A 13498-nucleotide genomic window follows, 5' to 3' on the forward strand; every position below is an offset into this window, starting at 1 on the left:
GTTGTAGTGAATTATAAATAGGTAATGTTGATTGACATAATTAATACTCTAGCATAGCCTTCAAGCAAAAATATCTCCCCTACCTTACTTCAATTTTATTTATTCCACGTTCGGCTGCCAAGTTGGGCCGCCATCCGTCGTGCTTGGCTTTTGTCCACCACCATCGGTCGCTGTTGTTGTTTCCCTCTATTTTTTCTCATTCTCTTCGCAAATCTTGTTTGTTTTTCTAGCTTTATCAAACAATTGAACTTGAATTCTGGTCGTAGACCTAATTAGACTTTCAAAAGAGCAGTAAACAAAGAAGAGATATATCTGCTTAATAACCAGAGTAGTTGGAGACCCAACAATTTTTCTTTAAGATAAAAAACTAAAACATCATATGCATGGTTATTTAATTTATTTGTTTTATACATACGCACACCTCTCGTTTATTGTATGAACGAAAAAAATTGAAATTTTGCTATGTCAGTGGATGTGAGAACGAGGTATCACAACATCATATCGTATGAATGAAAAACCAATAACAAATTAAGACATTTTAAATTTGAAATACAATTGGTTGGGGATGAAAGAACTATAGCAGTAATTAATATGGCCAAGCTCAAATTAAATTTTTGGGACCGCTTGTGAGGTCCTATATATAATTTGGACATTGATGTCTTTTTTACACTGACGAAATATGACGCACACTGGCGCAACGACGAGCCGAAATATGGAGCCCAGTTGCGTGGGCAAAGTTTTAATTGTTGTCGTTTGGAAAAGGCTTGCTTTTCATTCAAAAATATAATATTTACTTTTGCCAACTAAAATATCTGTTTTATGACTCACGATCGGCGCATATTGGATAGACTTCCGGAGTAGCAAGCAAGATAAATCACTCTGGGCAAACCTGTGCGACAGGCTAGCTCGTCCGAGAAAGTGTTTATAGAGAGAATCAAACTTCTAACAATTAGTGAAATGTTTACTTAGTAGTACTCCAACCAACTCGGACATCTTCGCAAGGGCATTAAAATATTTATTCGACGGATATACATTTTTAGGTTCAGGACAAATAATAAATGGGCTGAGGCAAAGAGACAAAGAAAACTGTATTCATTCATTAAGAATTAAAGGGGAATATCAAGAGCTCTACATGATTCAGATAATTATATATAACGCATGGGATCCCATAGTCCATAACACTAAATTGCATTAAATTCTTTAAAATAATATATATATATATATATATATATATATATATATATATATATATATATATATATATATATATATATATATGTACAGAACAATGTAAATTGGTTCAATTTCAATTGTATGTAATCCATTTATGAAATTAAGCTCTTGTGAAACTCTAATGCTCTCCATCAACTTGGAAGTAATTGGATGGTGAATGTCTTTCAAAAAAATTTGACAAAAATGAGAGGTGATCTTGACACATGTCCGTAAATTTATCCTCTATAGTATAAAATGACAGTCGATTTCAATGTACTAATTTTGTTCGATTGGAGAAATCTCCTAGTATTTCAATTTACTAGCAGAATACTTGTCTTCCTGTTAGCTTCCATAGCTGAAATCCTCGTCTCCTGCGCTTTGAACTTCTAAGCCATGTCTTTCAGTGAGTTGAGGTGGCATTCATATTTACTGCGTGCATTTCCATAAACCAGATAGATACACTAATTTACAGTTCAAAACTTTCATATTCGTAAAAGCCAGCTATCTACAATATTTTATAAGAATTTTATTATACTTCGTATATATTATGGGAAATTTAGGTTAAAATCCTCACCCACATTTTCAATTTATTAGCCAATCTCTCTGTCAAAAATATTTATTAAGAGCTACTTAGCCATATTTCATTTTATGAATCAGTGGTCAGATTTTCATATTAAGGGTTCTCTATTATCAAAAGTTTTTAGTTCTAGCTCCACATTGCAATTAAATTGCACATTGATGCTTTTTTTAAAGTTTTAAACTATAATAAATTAATACATAATAAAAATATTTCTTCCAAAATATAAATTGTTGTCAAAAAGAATACTAATGAGTTGATATTCTTCGAGTAAGACTTGATCGATCTCAAGAACGTATAAATCGTGAACAATGTACCAAGAACTTGGCGGGGTCCAAGCTTCTTCTATCGGAATTTTGGGGTCAAATTCTTGGACCAATCTTCGAGCTTTCCCATGAATACCATTAATTTTTTCAACGCAATTAGGCTGCTGAGAATTCCTAAAATCATTTCGGCGTCGGAAGAAAATATCGTTGGATTACGACTGATTTATGAGTTTCTTCACAAATTTGAAATAATTTTTTGGTTTATGTAGAATTTGCGAAATTTAATGGAAGGAGGGGAGCTTCTGCATCATCATTTTTGCAGCCATGATGATTAGTAATCTATTTTCTTGTTCATTTGGAAATGTGAGTTGCTGAAACTAGTCATATACCAAGTCAAAATTTGGTGACACGATCATGTAAATTTAAGTGCTAGATGATTTTGGTAGTGGTATACGAAGTGAGATTGGAAATTGCACAAAACTAGAAGTCGTCGTTTTGTCAAATTCATGGGATCTTATTCCAGGTGTTTTCGGGTTAGAGAGTAGTTTTAGAGTAGAAAATTATCTTTTACAGCTGATGAATTCAATTTTTACGACGATAACATTCCTGCATTGTTTTTGTTAGTGTATGGGTCAAAAACTCGATTTGCTACTATATTTTTGTGGATTTGACTATGACTTTTACAAGTTTATTGATTAATCAGAAATCGGAAGATGATTAGTTAAATATAGCTTGCAACAAAGAATTCAATAATCAACATCTAGTAAAATTGAGTAGGAATATATTCGATTTCTATGTACGATTTTAGGTGAAAACAGAAATTCTATAAAGATTTAATTCTTTTATATCTAATTAAATTCAATTAGGAATAATAGACTTTTTAGATTTAAATTAGTATTAATTTATAAATATGTTGAATTGTTTAATAAATAAATGGAAGATTTCACTGTGATTTTGCAAGGAATTTATAATTAATTGGATTTCAACATCTGTCAATATAGTAGAGTTTGGTACATTTGTGTGTACGTGTTTCCTTTATTTGAATTCAAGGTTCTTCCTTGATCATTGAGTATCGTTAGATTTAATTGGAAATATTCCCTAGTTTGTTAATTTTGATCAATATAATTTTATCTTTTTTTTTTTAATTTAGTCAGTCTAACTTAAGTTAAGTAGTTAAAATTCTAATAATTAAATATTAGTCTTTATGAGATCTACTTGGACTTTAACTTGCTATATCCTAACTTCACATGGTCCAGTTGCTAGTTTTTCCCAACCGAAAAGATCAGTCAACATGCATCTTGATCCATTATCCCTTGATTAATTGAGGTACTAGTCTTCATATTTATGTACTTGGGATAACTCTCGATATCTTACGTGATTGCTCAACCATGTCTTGTCTTTCTTTATGTCACTACAAAAAAAAAAAAAGAATGGCACGGTTTTTGTCCGTCGCTTAATGACATTTAGCGACGGTTTATCGCGACGTCGCTAAATTTTGCGACGGTTTCTCGTAAAACAAGATCTTGTTTTGGAATATCACAATGATGGCAATGGGGAAAGCAGCATGACCCTGGTTTCTTGTGCTTGCCAACCAGCATGGCAAGTCCTGCGTCCATTTGCTGCGGAGTAGCATACTATATGTCCTTAAGGCACCCGTTAACCCCTAAGCAGCGACCTCCTCACTTTATTTCCTCTGATATATCCGCTTCAGCTACTTCCACATTCACGACCATATGCACGCATGCATGTTTTATTTACGGGTTGCGTCTATAAACAATTCTAAGCTTCGCTACAAAATCTTTCAATATTGTCTAAGATCCTATAAAAATAAAGATTTGTCTTATTTTACTTTGAAGCGATCCCACGCAGCATGCCGAAAAGGCTTGTTGCACCTATGAGTCTGGAAATATGATGTATGTATAATGGACAAAAACTTGTGTGAGACGGTTTCACGAGTCGTATTTTGTGAGACAGATATCTTATTTGAGTCATCCATGAAAAATACTACTTTTCGTTCTAATATTATTACTTTTTATTTTGAATATCGGCAGGGTTGATACGTCTCGAAAATAATGATTCGTGAGACCGTCATACAATAGACCTACTCTGTATCATGTATGATTAATATACAAATTGAAATACATAAATATGATATAATTCAATAGAAGCTATAATTATTTTTCAGATTTAAGATATGCTATTTTTTTTAAAAAAAAAAACATTAAAATATATTATATATATATATATAAAATATATATGTATGTATGTGACAAATATTAAATGGCCGAACTGACGTGCGCAAACGGAAGAATACCCTACATTTGTCAGTGCAGGACATCAGCATGACACATAGTTTGGTACAAATTTATATTCACATTAAACATCGAAAGCCCTATCTATCTCTATTTCTCTAATTTCTTCCTTCATAACGATTCTCTATTTATACCCTTTTCGTTAATCCCACACAAATTATTTATCCCTGCAGTTGAGTTACAGCACGCACCATGTCTCCATCCCCCTCGACCCGATGGTGTCCGACCCCGGAACAGCTCATGATACTGGAGGAACTGTACAGAACTGGACTGAGAAGTCCCAACTCTTTTCAGATTCAGAAAATCACTGACCATCTCTCCATTTACGGAAAGATTCAAGGGAAAAGCGTGTTTTACTGGTTTCAGAACCACAAAGCCAGGGATAGGCAGAAGCTGAGGAAGAAACTTGCTAAGCAACTTCACCAACCGAACCCTGCATACCCTATTGTGACGCAGAACCTATTTAGTACCAATCTTCAATCTCATTCTCCTTCTGGGTTTCATCGGTTTTCCATTTCTTCTACAGAAGAGATTCTCATTCCGCACCAGGTACATCTTTACTCACATGTATCTTGTTATCACTGTTTGGTATAATGGATAAGCTAGCAGTAGTTTGTCTAGCGAACAGTTACGCTACATAATTTCTTATATCAGTTTGTCTAGCAAACAGTTGCGTTACATAATTTCTTATATCTATTAATATTTATCATTCATATTACTCATGACAATTCTTTCATCGTTTCATCTCACGAACGATTTTCTTTATCTTTCATTTATTTTTAACATTTTTTCAATTTGCATGTTAGATTTTCTCTATCTTTCATTAGTATACTATTTTTTTTAAAAAAATTGCATGTTAACATGTATAAATTAGGTTACAAAGTACATTTACAATTACAATACTATCTTAATTAAATGCATTTTTGAAAAGATTTTTTTCCTAATAAAGTGCATGAATAATTTTGTAGTTTTAAATATATTTTGTAACTCAATTTGTGACTCAGACGTGGATTCTAGCTCGACTAGGCTGACTTTGAGATTTTATTTAATCGCGAGAAAAACTTCTAACTTTATATTACTATCGTAATTAATGTATATAATCATATTTAAGTAAAAATCATTTGAATTAATTTTTTCCTATGATTATATCGGTTACTTTAGGGTAAAAACCCGTATTTTTCTTCACAATAACTTCTTTATCTGTTTGATTTTGATTACAATCGCCTAAAAATAGGATCAATTAATATTGTTCCAAGATTGACACAAAATTAAAGTTTAGGATTTGAAAAATACTTGGCACAGCGGGAGATTTAATTTCCAGGTTCTGAAAAATACATCATAAATTAAGTACAAAAAATATATCTGTACGTATATACTATATGAAGTTAAATGTTGAGTATTGGGTGTTGAAGCAGGGTACAGTCGACAATCTTCATAAAAATCATTAAATACTATCCTACGTTTGCCATCTACTTCTTGCAGAATGAACAAGAGAATCAGCTTTACAATCATAATTGGATCTTGTTAATTTTCATACCAGTGAAAATTAGTGTTCACTACTAAGTACTAACTCCTAAAAAGTCGAAAGAATATATAAAAAAATAGAGATCGCAACTATTTTTTTAGAGAAAAGATGAAAAGACGATACAATAAATGAGTAATAATATTAATTATAAGTAAGATAATGATAATAAATAATCGATAGGGATGCTCCGGCGGTATGCGCGACGTTGATTTAAATGATTTGATATATGTTTATGGTAAATGGTCAAAATCAGCTTTGCTTCATTGATGATTGTAGGGAGAGGAAGAGTATGAAAACATGAAAAAATAGGTGTTAGACAAGAGCATACTTTTGTCATTTATACTGTTTATAACTTCAAAAGAAAGTATAATAGAATAAACCAAATATTGCAGGGTGCAGTTTGCCTCCCAAAAGATTTCCCCAACATGTCATGGATATACGATCTCACAAAAGATTGCTCGATGAAGCCAACATACGGCCACGATCTAGCGATGGCAACGAATATTGGCTCCGGTTTCACCTGCTGCAGAAACAGGCCGCTTCAAACCCTACAACTCTTCCCTCTCATATCAGCACATGCCAAGAATCAAGAAACAGCTTCTTAATTAGTCACCAGAGTGTGTTCACGGTTCAACAATATATATTCTCCAAACTCGAAGAAAGCAACTCGATTGGTGTATTTTGTTTAAAATTTCGAAAGGTTACGGATTAAATATAGAATCTTATAGTCTCGTTCCTTATTTCACCTACATTTTTGTTCCTCCCTCCCTCCCTAGTGACATGTTGGTTATACAACATTGTGTGTGTGTGTGTGTTCTTCTTTTTTTTTTTTAAAAAAAAAAATCTGTTTCTGTTATGTGTCTACAAGCTGGAGCAATGTACCGATTGTCCAAGTTTGAAGTTAACAGTATTTACTCGCAGTTTGCTTCTATTTTGTAGTGTACTTTCCAGTTTTCACCACTGTTTTTGTCTTGCATGTTTCAGAACTTGCGTCCACTGGAGTCGAATAATACATTAGATTACAAGCACTAGAAACTCACTCACGCTAATTATCTTGTGCACATATATATTTTAACATAACCAATTACTTTTTAATATTTGAAGTTATATATTAATATTAATGGATTATGATTAAAAAATCATTTACTTTAAATAATAATTTTTATTAAATGAAAGAAAGAGTATTTTTGTCGGTCTATTAAAATGACCAAGTTATTTACTTTAAGAGGTTGATATTTTATTATTTTGTAAGTATAAATTATTGGGCACATATTGTTGGGTGCAATAATTGTCCATGTTTGGTAGAGCGATCGAACCGTGGTGCTTGAGCTGCTGTGCGGTTTAAAAGATTTGAGTTACACCATTACTACTAGCTATAGCTTTTGGTAAAGCGGTAAGCACTCGGTCCTACAATTGGTATCAGAGCCAAGGTCATGGGTTCGATTCCCATTGACTGCAAGGAGTGCAATTATTGGGAGGGAGATTGTTGGGTGCAATAATTGTCCCTGCTTGGTAAAGCGATCGAACCGTGGTGCTTGAGCTGCTGTGCGGTTTAAAAGATTTGAGTTACACCATTACTACTAGCTATAGCTTTTGGTAAAGCGGTAAGCACTCGGTCCTACACATATGTACAATATAAAATAAATTTTTTATGTTTTACAGTGTCGAGTATGTTTTATAGAAAATAATATAACAATTAATATTTTTAACTTAAAAGCGAATTTATATAAAGATTTTTGCAATAATTATTTAAGCATTATGTTAGAATATTTTTATTATCTCTAAGTTTTAGTGATTGACAAAATAAACAACATCAAGCTATTTCAGGATCCAGCTGCTCACTTTATTGTAAAACAGGTTTTTCAAACCGCCTGATTATTTCAAACCATTAAGGAGTACAAGTCGTTCTGTCTAGAAATTAAACCACTAAACTCAATTGAACTCCAGTTAAAAGACATCATCTCACAAGTGACTGGTCCAAATTATTAAATGCAGTGCACGAGTTCGAACAATTGTTTTCCAACCGTACTGCAGGAAGGTCAGCATTGAGGATTTCCAAAAAGATGATGCATTTCAAGTCGTTCAGTTGAAAGCTCAATATAGAAAGATTACGCAGTATCATACCAAATCCCAAAATGACAGGAAGCCACTCTATTTGGATATGGTGGACTTAAAGTTAAGAGAGAATTTATAAGCATTTAATGATAAGTATGGAGTATGCACATATTGTCGAGAAATAGTATAGATGATCGTCGAAAAGAAATTTTGATCATTGAGCACTCCACTATAAAAATGCAGTGCATTTCAAAGAGAAGGCAATCGAAGTGTTTTTCAAATTGCTGAAACTTTCATGAAGTCAAGATTCTGCATATTTCCAAGATTTTTGAGCATACTTAAGAGTCCTTTCTGACTCATCAACCAAAACACGTTTACTTAACGTGTTTCCTTGATTTCTTCTCATGAATCTTCCCAAAATTTTGACGAATAATGACATAGCGTCATTATTTAACTGATCAGCAAATTTGTCAATTGAACCGGTTGATTCTAGTTTGACATCAGTTAAGGCAGTTGTAGCAGCTGATGTAGAAGGTTCCACTTCTCTAGTTTGTAAAACAAACTCGTAAACTTTTAAGTCAGCAAATAAGTCATGAAATTCGACCTTGTTCAGGTCCTTTGATTCTCGCATTGTCATGGTCCTAACGTCCCATTCCTTGGGAAGACCTTTGACAACTTTCAGTGCCACCTCTTTATTTGAGTACACATTTTTCGAGTGCATTCAGTTCATTTACTATGCTGCTGATCTCTCATCATATTCATGCATGGATTTTTCACTCCTCATCTTGATATTGTCAAACTTTTGAACAACAACAGATAGTTTGTTCACTTTTGTTTGCTCATTGCCTTAACAGAGCTGAATTAGTTTTTCCCAAATTTCCTTGGCAGTTTTGCACGTTTTTATCTTGCTGAAAGTGAATTTATCCAGCGTTTTGTATAAGATGTTTTTAGCCACGTTGTCCAAGTTGGATTTTATCTCGTCTTCACTTGTCCATTCATCTCGGGGGTTTTCAATGCGATGTGGTGCCCCATCAGTTATGGCAACAGCTGTGTTTGCCTTCAATATATTCATGGTTCCGTCTGTGATAATGTACCACATGTCATGGTCTTGTGCAGCTAGATGAGCCTACATTCTGGTTTTTCAATCATCAAAGTCTTCTCTAGAGAACATTGAAATTTTGTTGAATGAAGACATATTGATCAGTTTGCATATAGAAATATTCAGAAAAAAGATTCAACCGCTCTGATACCACTTGATATGATCGGTTTAAAGGAGGAAAACTGTTTAGAAGGGGGATTGAATAAACACTTACGATTTTCGAAACCTTTTTGACTGATGAGTCAGTTTAGTAATAAACAAATACTCGGAATCTTGTAAAGTTAATATCAATCAGTTAACAAACAGTGTGCGGAAACAAACTGACTGATAGATAGAATATAAACTGAATTACGAAGACATAAGATTTTATGGATGTTCGGAGATTTCAAACACTCCTATGTCACCCCTTCTATCTCAAGCGTATGATATCCACTAAAAGACTTTGATCGATACAAATGAATGTACAGACCCACTTCAGTTTTGGACTTAACAATGCCAAACTAAAACTCTTAGTTATAAACTTGTTTACAATACTCAATAGAACTAAAGTAATCTAACACAACTGATTTCTTCAATATCGAATGTTACAGTTTGTGTTGGAAGGTCGAAGTATAGCCTGAAAGCTATGAATGTATACAATAAGTGTGAACTTCGATATTTGCAAGGATTTCAGCAAAGTAACTGAATCGATAGATGTTCTGAGTTCAAGGATTCAAAAGTTCGAGAGTTGTTCTTCAGTTGCTCTTCTCTGCTATTTATAGGCTTCCCTCCAATGGTAATATTAAATACAATTTGAACCTTTCTATCTGTTGCATGCCACGCCAACATTCTTCTAACAGTCGTACACTGCAGCTTTTCTGAAATGTGACGATCCCAATACTTGTTGCAGTCAGTTTTTTTCGGTTGAATGACTTAACTGATGACATGTTCAGTTGAGGGATCAGCTGATTGAATGTAGTTGATAAGCTCACAATTATTTGTAGTAACTGATCAGTCAGTTGTCTACGTAGATCAGTTGCTGGTTCAGTTGCCTTCGAAAATCTACGTATTATCCTTCAGTTAATGACAATATATAGTTTTCATATTTTAGATCAGTTATCATTCTTTTAGATCGGTTTAGATGCTCAGTTTGTCAAACATCCGAAATTCAGTTTCCAACAATTTTTAGCATTGACATTCAAAATATGATTTGGGCGTCGTATAATTAAATTCATACATAGGATTTTGAGGATTATTTAACTTTCTATTCCAAATATTGGATACCAAATTATTTTGGAATTAGCGGAGATAGTTATTTTTATAAGTCACTATGAACGATCAACTAAATTTACTTTGTTATTCAATCCTCCAAAAACGAACCTCAATTGAATACTGTAATACTCGTTTAGATCGCATTAGAGATATAGACGTAATTTTACGTTGAGATCAACGATCGGAAGGCGGAAGCGATTCAGCGGTGACGCGGTGACATGTGGAGGTTGAAGTTGGTGATTGACCGTGACGTATAACTCAGGGGGTGATTTTTAGAGGTGACAGAGAGATAAAAGAAAATCCAAGACTAGATTTTCTTGCATTGTGTGTTATCACCTTTTGATAATCATTATTTATTTTATCTCAACCATTTATTTATAATCCTTATAAAACACTCCATGGTTGGGTCATGATCCTACTAGAACTCTTCTAAATCAAGTGTGTCTCTCTTGCCAAATATCTCATTTAGTATTTTCAAATTTTGACAATACATGATAGAATTAATAAATATTATTTAATTAATTGATTTTAGAATTTTTTAGAATATTCCTTGAGAATTTTTACATAGTAGTCAAAACTATTTAATTAATTTTTAATTGGCATATTCTAAATTTATTAATTAAATAATTGTGATTTCATTGTAATCCCGATCGATGAACAGAAAGCTTCGATGTCTCTGTACAAATCTTATATTATAATAAAAGTGAAAATTTTGAAGTTCAAAAATTTCCACTGTTCAATTTTTTACAACTGGCCATTTTGAAACTCTTTCACTAAATTTGGCAGTGGCACTCTCCTCACAAAATTAGCATTCATGTTAACTTCCACAACTTTTAAATATGGGATCTGCTTGTAAACTTATTTAGAAATAATTTGTTTGATCTTCATCAAAGTAAGTCATCAAATTCAACTCATTGAATTCAACTATCTCAACGGGAATACAAAATTAAATCATTGATATGACCCTCAATGGTTCTGAGTTATAGCTAGTTGCGAGTTCAAAACTTATTTTGATTCTGTATAATATTTGTACTTGTTCAGGCTTACCCTAATTAACCACATTCTTTTCATCAACTCTTTGCTAAAAAACATCATAACTAAAGTCTGATTGCACCCCTTGGATCGTGCTAGAAGCGTCTACTAGCACCTCTCCATGTTCATCTAATTATCACTGATAGTGTCTGCAAGAACTAATATATTATTATTAGCGTACAATACAGTATCTTCAACTCATATATCCTGATTGAATCTGCAACTATTATTTCATTGAGAGTTGCACATTAATTCGATAACAATGTGGTGTATATTTGAGTAATATTAGTGGCATCGTGTGTGCAATTAAGAAAATATTTTCCTTTAAAGCACAACATAACTCATACTTTAGCCAGATATTCCTTGAACTATTAACTCATCAGATCACATAGGATATTCACACCCGTAGATGAGCGGTGAATCCTCGTCTACAATGTTTCGGCAACTACGTATGTCAAAACTATACCCAACATCGTCATCTGATGACACCCGTGGAGTCGGTAAATGAGTCAAAGTATAACACTAGTACATGGTGCCTCTGTCTTGTCCCGGGTCAAAGAAATAATAGTGTATAATCATAACCGCGAACTAATCCACTCGATAAGTGATAACTTCTTGAAAAGTTCGAGAGAGGGTTGTTCAATATAATCATCATATGATTACCCATGTGTATGATTGGACATCTTCATATCCATATAAATGAAACATGGCATTAATGATTGGACATCTTCATACTCATGTCATTATAACGTGGCGCACACGTGTGAACGAATTTCACGATCTATGTTGCAAGATAGACCTCGTGTTACTGTAGTATCTTCAAAGACTTTATCTAAGTCGTTTATTAAACAGATAAGGGTTGGACACACTACAACAAAAACGACATACGACAACGGATAAAATCCATTGTCATAGCCTTTTTAAAACTGTTGTAACTGAGGGTGTTGTTGAAAGTCCGTTCAACGACAACGATTTTTACCCGTTATGGTAGGTAGAATTTGCGACGGTTTTAATTTTCACTGTCGCTAAATTTAGCGACGGTCATATAAAGACCTTCGCTAATTTTAGCGATGGTCTTTAATCACTGATAGTGTCTGCAAGAACTAATTTATTATTATTAGCGTACAATACAGTATCTTCAACTCATATATCCTGATTGAATCTGCAACTATTATTTCATTGAGAGTTGCACATTAATTCGATAACAATGTGGTGTATATTTGAGTAATATTAGTGGCATCGTGTGTGCAATTAAGAAAATATTTTCCTTTAAAGCACAACGTAACTCATACTTTAGCCAGATATTCCTTGAACTATTAACTCATCAGATCACATAGGATATTCACACCCGTAGATGAGCGGTGAATCCTCGTCTACAATGTTTCGGCAACTACGTATGTCAAAACTATACCCAACATCGTCATCTGATGACACCCGTGGAGTCGGTAAATGAGTCAAAGTATAACACTAGTACATGGTGCCTCTGTCTTGTCCCGGGTCAAAGAAATAATAGTGTATAATCATAACCGCGAACTAATCCACTCGATAAGTGATAACCTCTTGAAAAGTTCGAGAGAGGGTTGTTCAATATAATCATCATATGATTACCCATGTGCATGATTGGACATCTTCATATCCATATAAATGAAACATGGCATTAATGATTGGACATCTTCATACTCATGTCATTATAACGTGGCGCACATGTGTGAACGAATTTCACGATCTATGTTGCAAGATAGACCTCGTGTTACTGTAGAATCTTCAAAGACTTTATCTAAGTCGTTTATTATACAGATAAGGGTTGGACACACTACAACAAAAACGACATACGACAACGGATAAAATCCATTGTCATAGCCTTTTTAAAACTGTTGTAACTGAGGGTGTTGTTGAAAGTCCGTTCAACGACAACGATTTTTACCCGTTATGGTAGGTAGAATTTGCGACGGTTTTAATTTTCACTGTCACTAAATTTAGCGACGGTCATATAAAGACCTTCGCTAATTTTAGCGATGGTCTTTAATCATGATTTCTGTCGCTAAGTTGTTTCGAAAAATAAGAAAGAATTCTTTTAATAATTTAATAAATAAAAAAGAAACTAACAATCGAAACTAAAATCGTGTAAGAGAGAAAAATTTTAAGTGTTGTGAAGTAACAAAATCGTGT

General features: G+C 33.4%; 1 protein-coding gene across 1 annotated transcript; it reads left to right on the top strand.

The window, feature by feature from the left end:
• The first annotated feature begins 4559 nt into the window (after positions 1 to 4559).
• LOC140835442 (WUSCHEL-related homeobox 3-like) lies at positions 4560 to 8094 on the top strand. Its single transcript, XM_073200937.1, has 2 exons — positions 4560 to 4916; positions 8035 to 8094. The coding sequence occupies exons 1-2, from the start codon at positions 4560 to 4562 to the stop codon at positions 8092 to 8094; spliced, it is 417 nt and encodes a 138-aa protein (XP_073057038.1).
• Positions 8095 to 13498: the final 5404 nt, after the last annotated feature.

This window comes from Primulina eburnea, chromosome 6 (assembly GCF_022965805.1).
Source record: "Primulina eburnea isolate SZY01 chromosome 6, ASM2296580v1, whole genome shotgun sequence".
Classification (NCBI taxonomy): domain Eukaryota; kingdom Viridiplantae; phylum Streptophyta; class Magnoliopsida; order Lamiales; family Gesneriaceae; genus Primulina; species Primulina eburnea.